We start from the raw sequence: 18,985 nt of genomic DNA on the forward strand, positions 1-18,985 counted from the left end.
CCAAGGTGCCAGAAGTTCACTTTGACTGCACACCCAGCAAGGATTATTTCAGTTTGCGGATACCAGGAGCCCAAAGAAAGGTGTGCTGCACAGCACCACTAAACACCCGCTGGAAAGACAGCTGTTAGCTCACAGAACAGATACACCAGAAAAAGGAGGTATACAAACGTGACAGACATGGTCAAAGGTTTTCCAGGATGGCAGGTTATTAATCCCAATATCTACACAAGATGTATTTTAAATCAATTCAGACAGCTATTATCTCATTCCTCCGGAAATACCAGCATTTGCAAGTTATGCATTCATCGAGCACTTTCAGCCTCAAAACAACATTTTTAAATACTCAAATATTCCCTTTAGCTCAGAACATCCCACTTTATTGTATGCAACCCATTAGGAGGGCAAATGAAAGGATTTCCACTATAATAACTATTGTCATAAGCACAAAGTGATGACATCACTGACTGGAGGGGGAGTATTCTTGTGTAAACATTATCTAACAGGATTCCCCAATACTATGGAGAATGGAATGGCCAGAGTGCATGAGAAATAAACAGAAAAGCATTAAGAATACTGTTTTCACCTAAAAGTGTGAATGGAAGGTGCCATTTAAAAGATTTTTTTTTTTAACCTTGATCTGCAGTACATCAAGTGGAATGGTCTCGCCCTTCAGAATGGCCAATGTAGCATCAGCAATGCGTCTGAAAAAAAGCCAGAAGGCCACAAAAAAGAAGTGTGTGCTTTTAAAGTATTATTTATTTATATTACAGTAGCACTTAGAGACTGAGCAAGATCAGTGCCCCACTATGCTAGGCACTATACAAATACACAGTAAGAGACAGTCACAGCCCCAAAGATCTTACACTCTAAATAGTGTGTCATTTTCTTATAGGATGGGAAGCAAAAGGAGTCAGCAGCAGTAATGAATGACAAAAGCCAGGGTAACTTTTTCAGAGAGGATCATCCAATTACTTTTGAGGAGCATGTACCTACTATATTCCTTACCTCCTTAAGGATTCAAATTGCAAATTTCTTTTACTATTGGCAAGCAGAGAATGTGCTGGGGGTCTGTGCATAGGACCGAACTCAGTCAAAATACGAGTGCATATTGCTGCTGTTTTTGCAGCATATCAGTGCACTTATCTGGACAAGGGAGCACAATACCTATTTCCTTGCACAAGACAAGATTCATTCCTCGTTGTCTTAGATTTTGTGGGCATTGACAGTAAGACAGTGACTTTGGATAAAATATGGGAGAGATTTAAAAATATCATTGCTCTTAGATGGTGTAATTTTTATAAATGATTCAGGGATTTAATGTACGTTAGTATACTAAATTAATCTGTTCTACCCTCCTTTAGCCTTATATTGTGCCCATCATTATTGCCAGTCTTAACCCAGCCTTCATGCTGCTGCTGCTGGTTGCTGCTTATCCCCCAGGGTTAATATTAAGCCATGACACATGGCCTCAAAGCTTTTCTCAACAAACTATTTAAGATTCTGTACCACAGAGCCTGTTCATAGAATATCAGGGTTGGAAGGGACCCCAGAAGGTCATCTAGTCCAACCCCCTGCTCGAAGCAGGACCAATTCCCAGTTAAATCATCACAGCCAGGGCTTTGTCAAGCCTGACCTTAAAAACCTCTAAGGAAGGAGATTCTACCACCTCCCTAGGTAACACATTCCAGTGTTTCACCACCCTCATAGTGAAAAAGTTTTTCCTAATATCCAATCTAAACCTCCCCCACTGCAACTTGAGACCATTACTCCTCGTTCTGTCATCTGCTACCACTGAGAACAGTCTAGAGCCATCCTCTTTGGAACCCCCTTTCAGGTAGTTGAAAGCAGCTATCAAATCCCCCCTCATTCTTCTCTTCTGCAGACTAAACAATCCCAGCTCCCTCAGCCTCTCCTCCTAAGTCATGTGTTCTAGATCCCTAATCATTTTTGTTGCCCTTCGCTGGACTCTCTCCAATTTATCCACATCCTTCTTGTAGTGTGGGGCCCAAAACTGGACACAGTACTCCAGATGAGGCCTCACCAATGTCGAATAGAGGGGAACGATCACGTCCCTCGATCTGCTCGCTATACCCCTACTTATACATCCCAAAATGCCATTGGCCTTCTTGGCAACAAGGGCACACTGCTGACTCATATCCAGCTTCTCATCCACTGTCACCCCTAGGTCCTTTTCCGCAGAACTGCTGCCTAGCCATTCGGCCCCTAGTCTGTAGCGGTGCATTGGATTCTTCCGTCCTAAGTGCAGGACCCTGCACTTATCCTTATTGAACCTCAACTGTTAAACATGTTTAAGGTACATTTTCTCCTTCAGTCACTGAATAAGACCTGAGTTCAAGATTGCGCACATTTCCCATGACACCTGTCTATATAAAACACTTTAGGTCAATCCAACGTCCACTGAAGTCAATAGGAGTTTTTCCATTGGCTTCAGTGGGCCTTGGATCAGTCCCTTAAAGAAGGAAAAGGAACCTTTTTGTCCATTCCTTGGCTCTTTATGGTGTTTGAACTCAGAATTTAAGTCCAATAAGCAAAGGAGGAACCAATGTCCAAATATCTAAAATGTTACTATTTATCATTCTTATGTCTGCAGTCAGGTTCTGTTACCAACATGGGCTGTTAAGCAGCTTATTGACAAACTCTTTTCAACTCCACCAATATATTGTGGTCCCCATCTATGAAATTTATCAACGGACAATAAGATCTCTCAATTCATATGGCTTCTTCAAAGCCCAAACATAAAATTATTTTTATCCTACTGTTGATTAGAGCAGCGGTTCTCAAAGCCGGTCCGCCGCTTGTTCAGGGAAAGCCCCTGGCGGGCTGGACCGGTTTGTTTACCTGCCGCATCTCCAGGTTCGGTGGTTCGCCCTCCTCCAGCCAATGGAGGCTGCGGGAAGCGGCACGGGCCAAGGGACATGCTGGCCGCCCTTCCTGCAGCCTCCATTGTCCTGGGGCGGTGAACCGCGGCCAGCGGGAGCCGTGATTGGCCGAACCTGCAGACGCAGCACGTAAGCAAACTGGTCTAGCCCGCCAGGGGCTTTCCCTGAACAAGCAGCAGACCGGCTTTGAGAACCACTGGATTAGTGCATTGTCTATCTTGTTGAGCTGCAAAGCACTCGGAGTTTTAATGAAGGATCAGATGTTATGCCAGTTTGGCTTGCAGGCACTGTGTATACCAGCAACGCTTCCACAGAGCAGAATGCTAATGAGTTACTGTGACAAGAGTGAACAGAGCTTACAGTGAAGGGAATAAATCCATTAGTATGGGAGAAATTGGAAGGTAGAAAAATGTGGGAAGAGGAAGAAAAGTTGGTTAATTACATTTTTTTAAAAAACAAACAGAAAAATAAGCTTATGTTTAACATAGCGAAATGCAGAAATATGGTCACTGCCTGACTGGATCAGACCCATGGTCTGTTTTGTCCACTATCCTGTCTCCTGGTGACCAGGAGAATCCTAAACAGATGCTTCAGAGGAAAGCACAAGAAGCCCTGCAGTGGGCATATACAGTGTATATTGTCCTATATACTGGGGAAGTTTCTTCCTAGCACTTATTAGGCAAATATTGGCTTATACACTGAAGCGGGAGAACTTGTATTCTTTCCAAAACCATTGGGTTGTTTTGTCTGTTGTATCTCTGGCTAGTCTCATTATCCATATAAATGCCCAATCCTGGTTTGAATCCTGCCAGGCTCTTGGCTTCAAGGGTATCTTGGGGTTGGGAGTTCCACAGGATAAACTGTACATCCTAAGAAAAAAATATTTCCTTCTGTGAGTTTTAAATTGGCCTTTAAATTTCATTGACTCACATGCCCATCCAATTTCCCAATAACTGTCATGCCCTTCAGACTACCAATTACTGTGTAACCCAGAGGGGAAGGGAGGAGAGATAATAGAAGAAAGACCTAAAAAAACCCCCAAACTACCAAGCAGCATTTCCCCCTCAAAAATAAAACCAAATCTCCCCTCCCTCTTGCATGCAAAACTTACTGGACTTGGTTTAAGCTTCCAGGGTAGAGAGTTTGGCTCAGGGTACTGGTCTTTCCAAGGGGAACGAATCCAATAGGAATCTTACTGAAGGTAGCCTGGAAACATGAAGGAAGTAAATTCACATTTGCATCAGCTGAATTAAGCTTCCTGTGTGGACTATTGCCCCCTTGGCATTAAGCAGTCGGGCACTTCCCGAAATGAGATAGTAAACACATAATGACTCAGAACATGGCATTGGAATCTCTGAACCCACCAGTGCCAACTGGCTACAAAGGAGCTTTCTGTAATCATTAGGAGCATCATTACACACAGGTTGGCAGGTATACACTACCTAATGTATGGATTCGGTCAGCAATCTGCCATCTCTCTGCAACTCAAGGTGGCATCTGAAGCCCTGATGCACTGAATCTCATTTACCTTTGCAGAAGCCCCCTTGATAGAGAAACCTTGCATGACAAAAGAGATTTCCTCAAAAAGTGTGAATTGATACAACAGAGGCTTTGATTGTGGAAGTCATTGCTTGTGTTGGTTTCTGGCCCATGGTGCAGTAAAGGCCTTGTTGCTGGAGCAAGCTAGTGTACCACCATCACAATAAACTGTGTTCCCTGAAGTGTGTAAGCAAAACAATGTAAACTACTGTATATCACAATGTACTCTCTCTCTCTGCTGGGTACTGTGGCTTGTAGCACTGTGACACTGCAAATCCACATCAGCTAAACTGTACCCCTTTGCCATCACTTTTACCTGCTATCCCCTCACTTGTAAGCCCTTGCACCTCCTAGCACCCTCTTCTCACTCTACACAGTGTCATTTTATAGCTTGCAAGAGATTGGCTCTTCGTAGGCCTACTTGCTCCTACTTTGAAGTGAGCTGTAGCTCACGAAAGCTTATGCTCAAATAAATTGGTTAGTCTCTATGGTGCCACAAGTACTCCTTTTCACTTTACTAAAGAGGGCATCTCTTTAGCGCCTTTAATGGGCTCTTCCTATAATCAGAAGTGTTGTTAAGACACAATCCATAAAGGGAAGGCAGAGCACAAGCAGGTGGACAAACCTGCAAGAAACCATTACCTCTACCATGTGGACGGACAGTAGAGACAAAATTCTGTGGGGTAGGAGAATTCTGTGGCCCAAGAAAAGCAGAATCAGAAGCTCCGACTATGCTACAATGAACTCCCACACCCTGCGGAATAATGCAGCATACAAAATATTCTGGGCTGTTGTAAATTAGCATAAACTGCATTGCAATGCACAGTCTTTCAGAATACTATCAAGTGCTCGAAGTAAACAAATGGAGAAAACAGAACAGTCATTCTTTTTTCTCCACTCTCTTTCAATGATAGGGAACTTATGGGTCAACTGCAACAGTAAGAAGTACAAAAAACTGCAGAGAAAAATGTTTTGTTGTCGTTATTCGTTTTTTAAGTTCACAGAGTCCCTTTAAAAATTACCGGCTTATTTGCAAATTTTAAATATAAAATGTTTGTCTTGTCACATTCAGACAAAGTAATTGTGTAAGCAGCCAGAAGTCCAATTGCCAAGAGGATCATCAGATCCTTGTCTGGATTATTTCATTGCCTTTTTGCCAGAGTTCTGCCAAGAGGTTTTGGGAGCACTGCTCCCCTGCTTTATTAATAAGCAGTGTCCCATCCCTAGTAAAACATATCATCGCTTCCAGTGTGAATATTCTAGTATGAGCCCTTAAAATTAGCTTTTTGCAACCATTTATGTCAGTAGAAATTCACGGCTTGAATACGGACGTTAAGTGAGCATAGAAGGAGTAGGAGCACAGCCACAATGAATTCAGTTATGGGTTGCAAATACAGAAAATCACTTGTAGTTTTTTCTACAGCTCTATTGCCAAACAAAAAACTAGACACAATTGGGCCACAGGCCTTTGAAAATTTTGTGTCTGGCTTCTGCACATTCCTTGCTCTGTAACTGGAAGCCCCCCAACAGTTTGGGCTGGGAGCCATTCCACTCATTGAAAAAGGGAGAGAGAAAAAGGATGTGCACAAAACTGCAGGATACTAGCACGGCTGACTCATTAAACAGCAAGCTGGCTTGGATTATCTGCAGGAGTCCGCCTGGACCAAGAGGCTCAATTGGATGCTTGGGAGTGCCCCTCAGATATAAATTAAAATAAATAAAAAACAAACACACTACCTCACCTCATCTGCTCTGCGGAGGAGTCCGGTTATGACCTGAAAGATAGTGGAAATATTTGGCTTTTGGCTTCTTTTGTGCAGTTTACAGTAGAAACATATGAAATGCAGACATTTGCTGTTCAGAATAGATGCACTTTTATGAGGCCTCCAATGTTTTATGGAAGGAGCTGTAGTTTCTTACACAAAAAGGGGTACATTTTCTGTACCCACCATAGAGAATGGCAGGGGTTTGAATGTACAATCACTGATTAAATGCATATGCTGACTTCAAAGATGTAACAGAACCAGATGCTTGGGCATGTTTTATGATGGCACTCAGTGTGCTCTTAACACATGAGGAAATCTAAAATGTATCTTCCAGAAAGGCATGGAGAATCCACTACTTCCCTTGGCAATTTGTTCCAATGGTTAATCACCCATATAATATGAAATTACTGCACACAAACACCACTCTATTTTGAATCCTTTGTAACTGTTTAAACATTCTTTGTCTACATCCTTTCACCCTGGACAAAGCATGCATCCCTCACGCAGGGCTATGAACCCCAGTTTTCAGTCATTATAACTTTCTGGTTTGTGTGTGGAATATCTGCAGATTAGTTTTAACCCCAAAGTGATGGGATGTACGTGCATAGGTGGGTGTGTTCTTTCACAGAGTTTGAGTTATGCTACTATGAACATCAGTTGCTTGGGAAAGCATTTTCTGATTTCTTTATTGCCCAGTAACTCTCAAGTGGTTTCATTGTCAAAACTAATCCACAGCATGTTTTGGAATGAACATGTCTCATACCAGAACAATAGCATTCTACAACTATGTTACACAACCCTCCATCTTTCTATCCCCAATATGGATTGTGACTTTTTATATACAAGCCAGGAGAAAGCTCCTGCGGTACCTCCTGTACAGTTCCATCCCCTCCTGCAATAATGATCAGGTCCGTATTTTCCATCAATTCCAGCAGCTTTTTTGCTTGTCCTTCGTAATCTGTCTGAGATACCAACAGAGACCAATGGTCAGAAACTCAGCTTACCATGCCTACGGCCGCATGTCCACAGAGAAGTCTTGGATACATATGATTTGCTCTATTATTGGTCTCGTCAAAACACCATACACGTATTACATCACATGCACAGAAATCACTTCACTGAGGAGTGAAACATGTCCCCTGTTTAATAGCACTACTTGTTGAAGCAGCTCACATGCCACAGTGAACCCAAGACAGATGTATTTGGAATACAGTTGTATTCCACTGAAACTGCATGGAGAATTAAGATTGATTGCATGTAGTCTAAAAAGAACTTAACACAAACACCTGGATTGTGACTCTTGTTCTTGCAAAAGAAAATATCACAGGATCTTTTAATGGTCATAAGTGGTAAGGACTGTAGTTTTGTCTGCTCCAAAAAAGGCAGCACATCCAGAAGAATAACGCCTCTGAACATGCTGGGGAAGTGGTTCAGTGTTGAAGGTACAATGCCCCCCTACTAAACCACAAGAGGGTACAATGCCACCTTCTGAACCACAAACTTTTCTTCCTGCAGCACCTCGGTTTTTTGTAGTGGTCTCTCATCTAAGTACTGGTGCAATCACATTCTGCTTAACTTGTGAAATCTAAAGCAGCACCGTTGCAGTTTGACAAGAGACTTGTAAAATAAATACAATAAATAGAATTTCCTCTTGGTCTGACACTGTATTTTTTAGTAGAACAAACACCAATAAAAATAGGGGGTTTATCATGGAAATAACACAACCTCATCAATAAGGCTACAAGACAGAAAGATACATTCATAAGAGTACACATATCTTCCAAAGAGCAGTTTTTATTGCCAGTGTGTAATGCATACTAAACAGCAAACACAACAGTCTCAAGGATTCTTCAGAAACAGCAGGAACCCTTCACGTTTGTTTTTCCTTTTCTTCCCAGTGAAGGCTCTTTGCAAATTCACACCCCTTTGTAGTTCAGCATTCCCTCAGGAGAGCAGAACATTTCATTTGGGGGGAGCTATTAAGGTATGCAAGATTATTTTTAATTAATCTGCAGCTCTCAACTGGATTGAAAAACTCTCTCACATCAATTTTACATGTTGAGGCAGAACTGGTAACTCCAAGGACCGTGTGGACTGTGTGGTTGTATTACCATCTGACACTCAAATATTTGGGAGAGTCTCCTCTCAAACATCAGTTATAGAAGAGTTGCCACTCACACCCACACACATGTACACTTACCCTCAGTCAACCCTACTGAAAATTAAAAAGCATTCAAACAGCCTTTAAATTAATTGGGAAGTTTAAAAACTCAGCATCAGTCCAAGGTCTCAGCATAACACACAGGTTAATGTAACAGATCAGGTCTTACCTTAACTATGGTTATATCCAAGCCAGATAAATGTAAAATTGGGGCGGCATTCTTTTCAAAAAGGTTTCTCGCTTTTCTGGAGAAAATAAGGGGGAAATCATTTAATCATTGAGGAGGAAGAGGAGGGAGGTGGTGAAAATTCAAAGCAAAGAAAATCCAACAAAAAAAAAAGAGTACATGTTCTGTGGTACAAGTCTTTCAGCCTGTCTGTCAAAAGTCAGTCAGAAGAGGTGGGTTTTGTTTTGGTCCAAATGTATGAATTTTCTAGACCGATTCTTAAGTATGTCAACTTTTTTATGCAGTCTTTATAAATGCAAAGGAGTTGTTTTAAACATGTTCCAAAAATAATTAGTAATAATCAAAACAAGAGCTTGAAAGAGTAATTTATTATTTATTACACAATTAATGTGTTATGGAGCACCATGCCTTAAAGTCATGAAGGAAGCAAATTCTAGTTTTAAAGGGGAAATATTTTTAAAGTTACTTGTTCTATATATTATTTAGTAAGTTTAAAAACAAAAACTTTACCTGACCTTATTTTGGTAAAGCTCACATGCATTTTATGCCTGGAACTGCATAATAAAATAACCAAGCCATTAATTATACATTACTTGCAAGGAGCAGAGCCCAGGGAATAGAAAACGGAGGCTTTAAATTATGGACACTGTACATTTTTCAAAGATGAGTGGTTTGTCACAATTCCACCCCATCGCCATAGAACAAAACATGTGAGACAAAGTACTTCCAGGACAGGTAACTTAATGGTCCTTTATTATTATTCACTGAACCCCTCCAGAGATGAGACAGGGAGTAAAGCCAATCAGTAGAGATATACACATGCATTGCCGCAAGCAGACCATTTTTACCAATACAATTTTCAAGACAACCGTTGGCATCCTCTAGAAATCCAGCTCGGTGTCTTATTTAACCATGTATACCATGCTCAGCCCCATGGTACTGGACAAGACCCCTTCCCCAGTGGCTGGCTTCCATGCAACAGGATCATTGGTTACCTCTGACCATCACAAATGTGGAAGACCCTATTATTACTGGTTACTATTGTTGCTGGGGTGGAAATCAAGGTCACTTGCAGGAAGGGAATACTGATGGCCCAAAAGCAGGAAACAAGAAAACCAACAATGGAGGAAGCTTAAAATGATTTGGGATTCATTCTTTTAACATAAACAACATTTTCTTTAACTTCTATATCTTGATCCAACATTTTTGGTGCAACCAACCTAAGTAAGAGTTAGATAATACCAGCTTTGAGTAGAGTGGAGGCACACTTAAGACCAACAGGATGGCTGACCTTCACAATGAAGGACAGTTTAGAAGTATAAAGAAGGGGTGCGTGCGATTTGGGGAATGGAGTGTAAGGGGAACTTTACCCTTTGCAAGCTGCTGGGTTGAGGAAAACTGTTGCTTTCTTCACCTGCATGTTGGAAGGAATCAGCTGGTTGCCAAACACCTAAATAAAAAGAAAAAAAAGGAGGAAACAGGGAGTTTCTCTTCTAAGTCACCTGTCATTACAGTTTTAAATAATGCATAACAAACATCATCATCATCATCCCCTCACCCTACACTGCATACAAATGTCTTCCCTATCAGGCCTATCACATAGCTTCTCATCTTAGCAGAGCCTACTATTCTTCTTCTTCGTGATTCCGTGTTCCAGTGACACAGGGAATTTCAAAGGCTGAAGTCCTCCTGAGCAAAAAAAATCCTCTTTATCTCTCAAGTCTCTGACTCCCATTACCATTCTTCTTTATTTCAGACCTAAATTTTTCGGCCACAGACAGAAATCTTGGGAGTTATTCTTGATCCTAAACTTCTTTTCCCTCCAAAATATTCCTTGAGTGTCTACCTACCACCACCTCCACAGCATGGCCAGAATTTGCCCTTGTTTTGACCCCATTTCTGCTGAAAACCTTACTAAGGATGTAATCACTTACTAGGCTATTGGTACTCCGTCTTGTACGTTCTCCTTAAATTCATATTTTCTAAACTTACTTTTAAAGGGGGAAGGAACGCTGCAACCAGACTACTTGCTCTCACAGAGAGCAGCACCTTCCCAGGCTTGTGTTTTCAGATTCCATCAGTGGATTCCTATCCCACCTCAGTCCCCAATTCTAAATAGCCCCCTTGGTTCTCAGAGCTCTTCATGGACTTACTTCACTCAGCCTCTCGTACCATCTGCTCACTCCATTCCTGGCCACCTTTCTGTCCCATTCCCACAATTCTTCATTGTGGGGGTGGGCAAGGGAAGATTGTGTTTTCACTTGTGCTGTTGCACCTCTGTAAAACTCCCTCCTGGCTCACTGGAAGGCATCATCACTCCCATTCCAAACCCTTACAGCCTTTATTTTTAGTATTACTTATTATTTGTATTGAAGTAGCACCTAGAAGCCCCAGTCATGGACCAGGGCCCCATTGTGCTAGGTACTGTACAAAGAACAAGAAAATGGTCCTTGACTCCTTTTACATGGGAACCTCGTCAAAGCATTTTGTGATTCTGAAGAAGGTGGTCACTACATAAAAAAACCCTCTCATATTTTAGTGATTAGCTGTTCAAAATAGTAATTAACTCCAATCATCATCTTTACTACAGGAACCCGAGCTAAGAAAAAAAATATACAATTAAAAAAACCCACTGAGGGATAGCTCAGTGGTTTGAGCATTGGCCTGCTAAACCCAGGGTTGTGAGCTCAATCCTTGAGGGGGCCATTTAGAGGTCTGGGGCAAAAATAAGGGATGGTACTTGGTCCTGCTGTGAAGGCAGGGGATGGGACTCAATGACCTTTCAAGGTCCCTTCCAGCTCTGTGAGATAATAATAAGCAGGAGATATTATAATAAAGCAACTGGAAAAACATGGAAAGGAAAAGGGTGTATGAAAGTGGTTGTTGGGGGAGAAGGAAAGGGGGGGGGGGAAATCAAACCATCAGTTCTTAAGTTTTATTGAAAAACATCTGGGAAAAGCCACTGATTAAATTTTATTACAATTCTTTAAGGAAAATCAGAGAAAATGAGGGCCCTCATCAATAATCCCCTGGCATGTTACAGCTGTTAAAAACAATTAATTATTCACTCTGGGGGAAATGTGATATATTTACTTGTTCTACACAAACAACCTGTCACTCGTATGATTTATGACTAATGACAATCATTTCTTTATGTGATATATTTGGGGGTATTTCTGTAGCAAATGCCTGTTTTAAAGAGGGGAAATTAAAAATAATAAACAGAAGAGTTTTAAAAAACTGTTTAAGAGTCCAGCATCATGAAAACAACACAGAAGCATATTTTAAAATAATGTAATAATATATTTTAAGACAACATTTGAGAAGGTCAGTTTCTCTTTTATGTTACCTACCAATAGCAGAACTCTTTTACTCTTCACCTATATAGCACCTTTCATACAAATACGCTTCACAGATATTACTACACCACTTTAAGGTGTATTATATCCCCATTTCACAGAGGGAGCAGCTGAAGAGCAATGTGACAAAACAGAAAGTTCCTTAAAGTCCTCAGAGGTCCAACAAGAGTAAGATTCAGAACAATCTCAACCAATCAGATCACATTTGCAAACAAGCATATATATGCAGGTCAATGACAGCTAACTTCTTCACAAGAAGGAGTTGTAAAAAGTTTTAAATGGTATGGTGGGTCCTGTGAAGTAGAATTTTAGATGGACATATGACATTACAAGGTGATGAATGTTCAAATCACCATACCTTGATGGAGTCTTTACTTGAAATGTAGATGTAATGATCACTTTAGCACACAGCTTGCTCCTTCCTGAAATCTGTATGCATAGGACTTGCAATATGCTTAATTCAATGAAGAATTGATATTTTAAAAATTAGCATCTCTTGTATTATTCTTTCACCGGAGTGGGTCTTTTAGTCTGTCTTCCTTGGATTTTTATTATTTAAATGGCACCAGAAGCCCACATGGCATTTTGCAAACAGTTAAACATTACTCTTGCCCTGAGGATCTTACAATCTATAGGTCTGATCCTATCAGCTCTTGCTGCTGCTTCAATATATGTTTTTATGTCACACTCAGCATCACCATTTTGTTGATAAATGCATTTATGGAAATTAGAGATTGAAAAGAACTACTCATCCACTTAGTCTATCACCCTTCCAATGCAGGACAGTTCCCTGCAGGATAGTCTCCTGCGCTTTATACACTACAGTTTTCAAGTGTCTCACGAGATGGTGTTTCCACCCTTTCATTTATGAGACTAATCCATAATCTAACATATCCCATCTTTATGATTTTCCCAATACACAGGAAAATTTAGCTTTCCTTAATTTCAAATCCATTACTTCTAGGGTAGTTCTACCTCAGTGGTTCTCAAACTTTTGTACCGGTGACCCCTTTCACATAGTAAGCCTCTGAGTGCGACCCCCTTTGTAAATTAAAAACACTTTTTTATATATTTAACACCATTATAAATGCTAGAGGCAAAGCGGGGCTTGGGGTGGAAGCTGACAACTTGTGACCCCCCATGTAATAATCTCGCGACCCCTTGAGAGGTCCCGACCCCCGGTTTGAGAACCCCTGTTCTAGCTCCTTGTTCCACTCAAAGCAACTCTCCCTCTTTGCAGTGACATCCTTCTGACACTATGCACATTTAGGCCTTTTAAGCTTTCTGTTGGAATTATCAATAATATTTGAAATTATAAATATTAATATGGGAAACCACCAAACACTAATTTAACTATAAATTCTTTTATTAAACCCAAAGGCCAAATATTATACAATTGCTCTAAACATGCCTAAAAAGCCTAAATAATAGACAATTTACTACATCCAAACAGTAACAAAACATTTATAAGCATTTGATCAAGACACTTACAAGTGGGCTAAACCCAGGGGTGCTGAGACTCATATTGGTCAGTTCCGACGTGACCAGGTAGTTATTAGCAATGAACCCTTTACGAGTTTACTTTTTATATCCTTAAACAAGTGATGTCATTGCCAAGTACCAACTTCACCAAAAAAACAAATTGAAACAGTTTCACCCTTCTTGCCAGTCTTAATCCAGATAAGATTGACAACCTCCTTTCTTCCCAAGGCCTTTCCTCTCCTCCTTCTTGCTGCCCAACTGTTTTCCCATTGCACCTGGATTCAGATAGGCTTCAACCCTGGTGTGTGGGGTCGGAAGGGCCACAGTGGCTCATTTTAAGACAGATTCTCATTTGTTTTATTTAAAATCATCTTTAGTCACTCCTACAGGACAGAGGCCTTCTTTTTAGACACTTCCCCTTGTCTCATTAGTTATTCTTTGAACCAGACATCCTCCCTACTTTACTCCCTCTTGCCTTATAACTCACTGTTTTCAAGGCATTCCTTCTACTTGCTAGTCAGGCCCTTTCTTTACAATGCCCGCACACTTCCCTAACCAAACTGAAATTAACTCAAATTCTTTAATTTCATATTTAGCCGACACTTTCCTTATAAATCAAATCAATCCCTCAAACCCCTTATTCGTCTTTACTCTTCCGTGAACTCCCTCCAATCTGGCAGCATCTTTCAGGTAGTGAGGTATTAACAGCTATTTATTGGAGGTACATATAAGGCACTTATCACTTTGTTATCCAAACTGAACAAGACCAGAGAAAGCATAAGAGTTTAGAGCAACTGATGTTTTCTATCAGAATTAGTGGAGAATTTGAATGCATAAATGTGGGGAAATACATTGATTTATTGTGAGTAGGGTTCATGGGGAAAGGTTGGATATTGAAAAGGTTCTCTTATACTTTGATCAGGCTTGGGGTCCACAGACTCTCTTCCAGCAAGAAGCTGCACAGCCTGGGTCATGCTGTTGAGAACACTCTTCCTCGCAGCACTTAGTCTAAATTGGGGTTTCTCTATGGGCCTCACTATTGAGCAGTTATCTTGGGTGAAGGTGTCTGAGGAGAAAAATAATTTACACCCACACCTCTTGGCAGGCCAATACTACAGTGATGGGCGATGGTTCAGAGCCCTACAAGGGCCCTTGTCAAGGTTCTGGCACGGGAAGCATGATCAGAACAAGTTTTGGCTGGCACGGGCAAGGAGGCAGTAAGACTCTTGCAATATCTACAGTGTCAACAGTGGAATAAGAATGGAGTGTGCAGTGGCCCAGTCCCTGGTAAACAGCACTCACGCCAATGAAAGAATATTTGGTAAGAGCAGGCTTCCGTTGCAGGAACACTACAGTAAGAAGTCTGCCCTTAGTTAGTTGGCCTTACAGACCCTAGATGGCAGAAGTAGATGTGTAAAGGGAAAGCCGTGAGGCCAATTCCCAAAGCACGACCACGCAGACTTTCACTAGAAGCTAATATTTTCCTCGGTGACCTATGTGAAATAAGTTGATGGTCTCAGTTCACTTCCTCGTGGACAAGTAGGAATATTACAAAATCAGCCACCACAACTGATACCCTCATTAGAAAACTTGGTAGACACACACAGGATTGAATGGGCAAGTACACTGAACTATCCCATCAGCCCCATAGATAATCTCTCTATGATTAGCATAAAGCAGCTTGCATGGCTTTTGCCATACCTGCTCTAGGGTATATATAAAATTTCAGTCTCCAGTCCTGTCGATCCATTTCCTCTTCACCATCACTTTGCAGACAGATGGAATAATTAAATCTCCATAACTGAAGGACTTTGCAAACTGAATAGTACCAAGAACTACTTTAATGATGCAACCACATTGTACCTGTAATTCAGTGCCATAATAACCAATTAGGTACACCAGCCCGTTGAAAGAAGGGGGCCTCATTTAGGCTATGGCTTGTCGCAAAAAAAGAGAAAATAATAAAATTAAAAAAAAAAAAACCACCTACAGCTAGCATCTCTGTTAGGTTTGTCACATAGATGAGACCTGCTGGGAGAATCTCAGGAGTCCTGCACAAGTGAGATAAGATGGGGATTTTAACCTAATTGTATCACATTAAATGGTATTACCTGGGCTTCCTGGCATGCAGCTCTCCTTAGCAGGTTATCACTATCAGAGAAAAGAAAGGAGAAAATGGACGTTACATAATATAAGTTTAAGGAGCTAAGGCAGAAATGGTTAGTTTTTTCAAAACATATGCATCTGCCCTCTTTCTACTGCTTTGACACCCAGTAAAATATCAGGCTGAGACCTTTAAAGACCTACTTAACGCCATATGGAAAACATTCTGCAAAAGAATAATATATACATATATAGCATGTACATTATATATTTAGTTATTTATTTCATTACTAAAGACCAGGGCTCCAGGTATAGTAATTTACAAGGCCCTAAATCTCTAGCTATTATGGTTGTGAATAAAACCTTCAGATTGTGAACTGAACTTAAAGTAATGCAGCAACTGATATCTGCCTGAGTCTGCAGACAGCCTGAAACAATAACTCAGAGAGACATAAGTTACCCCATACACCAAAGTGTATGTAACAATACACATACACAATACATATACACAGAGGTGTAACAATGAAGTCTTGTAGTGTATCAGTACTATTTCACTACTGATCATTTCAGCAGAAATTCTAGACTAAATGTACTGATTTGCCACTAGTGAATGTGGTGGATAATGGGCCAGGGTGTAGTGGGTCAATTAGCTAATAAGAAAATTTACTTGGCTGGGGAAGAGAAGGTTACTCACCTTGTGCAGTAACTGAGGTTCTTCAAGATGATTGTCCCTGTGGGTGCTGGCACTTCTAGTCAGAGACTTGTGGTAGCAGTGCCCTGGTTGGCCACTCCAAGCGGCTACTCTACGAGCACAGACAACCGCCACCCAGTTCCTCCTCCAGAGAGAAGGAGGGTGGGTAGTGGAGCACCCACAGAGACAATCATCTCGAAGAACCTCAGTTACTGCACAAGGTGAGTAACCTTCTTTTCTTCTTTGATGAGTGTCCCTGTGGGTGCTCCACTTTAGGTGACTGAAGAGCAGTACCCCTCAGTGGAGAGGAGAGGCTTTGGAGTTGATATATGTACGGTGGAGCGGACCGATAGACCGAAGTGAGCATCTGCAGCTGACTGCTGTTCCAGGGCATAATGTTTGGTGAAAGTATGGGGCAATGCCCAGGTAGCTGCTTTACAAATATCCATGATGAGTACATGTTTGAGAAAGGCTATGGATGTGGACAGAGCTCTAGTGGAGTGTGTGCAAAGTCCAGAAGGAGCTTGCAAATTGTAATTTTGGTAACATAGTTGGATACAATTAGAGATCCATTTAGAAAGTCTCTGCTTGGAAATGCTTTGGCCTTTAGATTGTTCTGTTGTGGATACGAATAGCCAGGACGATTTTCTGAATGTTTTTGTTCTCGCTATATAGAATGCCAGTGCTCTGCGGATGTCTAGTATGTGAAGGGACTCCTCCCCGTTGTTGGTGTGTGGCTTGGGGAAGAATACAGGTAAGTAAATGGGTGTGTTGAGATGGAAGAGGGAGGTGACCTTGGGTATGGATTTTGGGTGTGGGCATAGGATGACTCTGTCCTTGAGGAATGTGGTAGAAGGTGGGTGTGCCATAAGGGAACCCAACTCTCCCACCCTTCATACTCATATGATAGCTACTAAAAAAGCAACCTTCATGGAGAAGTGTAGGAACAAGCAGGTCACTAGCAGTTCAAAGGGTTTGCCCACGTGGGCACGGAGAACAAGGTTGAGGTCCCACATAGGGGTCAGGTCCCTTAAAAATGTTCTCTATACCCTTGAGAAAGCGCTTAGTTAGTGGATGGGTGAAGACCGTGAGTCCATCCACCTTGTCGTGAAAGGTAGTGATGGCTGATAAATTCACTCTAAGGGAGCTAGTCGAGATGCCCGATTTTTTGAGCGTCAATAAAGTAATCAAAGATAGTGGGTAACAGGGCCGATTGTGGAATGATGTGCTTGTTTCGGCACCAGATGGAGAATCTTTTCCACTTGTGTGCATAATGTTTTTCGTGTGGAGAGACATCGGCCATTAAGCAGAATGTCTTGGACCTCCTTGGAGCAGCATGTTTCAAATTCTGTCATCCTTGGATTAGCCCTGCCTTGAAACAAAGCGTTGGAATGGTAGGGTGATGGAGGTGTCCTGTATCCTGTGTCAGTAGGTGAGACAAGAGGGGAAGGGTTCGTGATCTGACAGCCATCTGGGCCAGGTATGGGAACCTTGTTTGTCTGGGCCATGTTGGTGCAATCAAGATGACTCTGGATTTGTATTGTCTGATCTTGTGTAGGACACGACTCAACATAGGGGTGGGGGGGTGGGTAGGAGGGAGAGAAGGCGTACAGGAGCAGGGTCTCCCATTTGTTAAGGAAGGCGTCGCTGAGGGAGTTGTGTCCCAGTCCCACTCGGGAACAGTATTGTGGGCATTTGGCATTGTGGGTTGTGGCAAAAAGGTCAATACAGTTTGCAGAATTTGTGGGTCTAGTTCCCACTCATGCGTCCATGAGAAGTTCCTGCTGAGGTTGTCTGCTGTGACTTTCTGGTTTCCAGGTAGGTAGGATGCCGTGAGGTGTATGTTGTTGCAGATGCCAGAGGCATTGCCAGAGGCAGACTACATCTGTGCAGAGCAGGTAAAATCAGGCCCCTCCTTGGTGATTTATATAAAACATAGTCGCCAAATTGTCCATGAGAATCTGCACAGTTGTGTTGTGGACCAGGGGGAGAAAGCAATGGCAGGCGTTTTGAACTGCTCAGAGCTCCAGTAGATGTATGTGGAGATTTGACTCCTCTGGGGACCATCAACCCTGGATGGTGTTGTTGGCCAAGTGTGTCCCCCATCCTACCAGAGAGGCATCTGTGGCGATAGTGACTGATGAGGTTTCCCTTCGGAAGGGAACATCTGAGCAGATATTTGTTTTATCCACCACGCGAACGAGTCTTTCACTCTGCTGGGCATTGTAAGCCGTCTGTTGATAGAGTGCCTGAGGAATGTGTACAGTGCATAGACAGGTTTGTAGACATCTTATATATAGCCTGGCATGTTTCATGACAAATGTGGTAGCCGACATGTGTCGAGAAGTTGTAGGTATGTTCTGGTGGACGTTTGTGGGCTGTCTTACCATTGTGATTAGCTTTTTTAAGGCAAGAAACCGTGGTTGGGGAAGCCGTGCTGATGCTGTGACACAGTCAAGGTGTACCCCTATAAAGTCCAGTTGGTGGGTTGGGGTCAAGGTGGATTTCTCTAGGGTGGTTTGTAACCCTAGGTTTGTAAATAGGGTTAGAGTGGTGTGAGTGGTGCGAACTGCCCCGTCGTATGTCGGTGCTTTTAGCAGGCAGTTGTCTAGATAGGGGAATATGGTCACACTCTGCTTGCGAAGATGTGCTGCTGCAATGGCCAGTACTTTGGAAAAAACCCTTGGAGCCGCAGAAAGGCCCAAGGGAAGTACCTTGTACTGGTAGTGTTGGCTGCCCAGAGTGAATCGTAGGAATCTCCTGGACGCTGGGTGGATAGTGACATGAAAGTAAGCGT

The 18,985-nt window shown here is 42.0% G+C and overlaps 1 protein-coding gene across 6 annotated transcripts in view; it reads right to left on the reverse strand.

Moving 5' to 3' along the window:
* Positions 1-18,985, reverse strand: part of AGK (acylglycerol kinase) — a 62,916-nt gene that overhangs the window by 18,400 nt on the left and 25,531 nt on the right. For 5 of the 6 annotated variants that reach the window (XR_012156046.1, XR_012156045.1, XM_073322228.1 and 2 more), the window contains exons 3-9: positions 15,506-15,545; positions 9,924-10,003; positions 8,536-8,611; positions 7,075-7,167; positions 6,182-6,214; positions 4,012-4,106; positions 632-701 (exon numbers count right to left, since the gene is read on the reverse strand). Coding sequence is in view for 4 of the 6 variants with exons in the window: in XM_073322228.1 (XP_073178329.1) it covers positions 632-701; positions 4,012-4,106; positions 6,182-6,214; positions 7,075-7,167; positions 8,536-8,611; positions 9,924-10,003; positions 15,506-15,545 (487 nt within the window). In the remaining 2 variants the exon portion in view is untranslated. The remainder of the gene's footprint in view (positions 1-631; positions 702-4,011; positions 4,107-6,181; positions 6,215-7,074; positions 7,168-8,535; positions 8,612-9,923; positions 10,004-15,505; positions 15,546-18,985) is intronic. The other variant, XM_073322238.1, reaches the window with a different exon arrangement.

This window comes from Lepidochelys kempii, chromosome 1 (genome assembly GCF_965140265.1).
Source record: "Lepidochelys kempii isolate rLepKem1 chromosome 1, rLepKem1.hap2, whole genome shotgun sequence".
Lineage (NCBI taxonomy): Eukaryota > Metazoa > Chordata > Testudines > Cheloniidae > Lepidochelys > Lepidochelys kempii.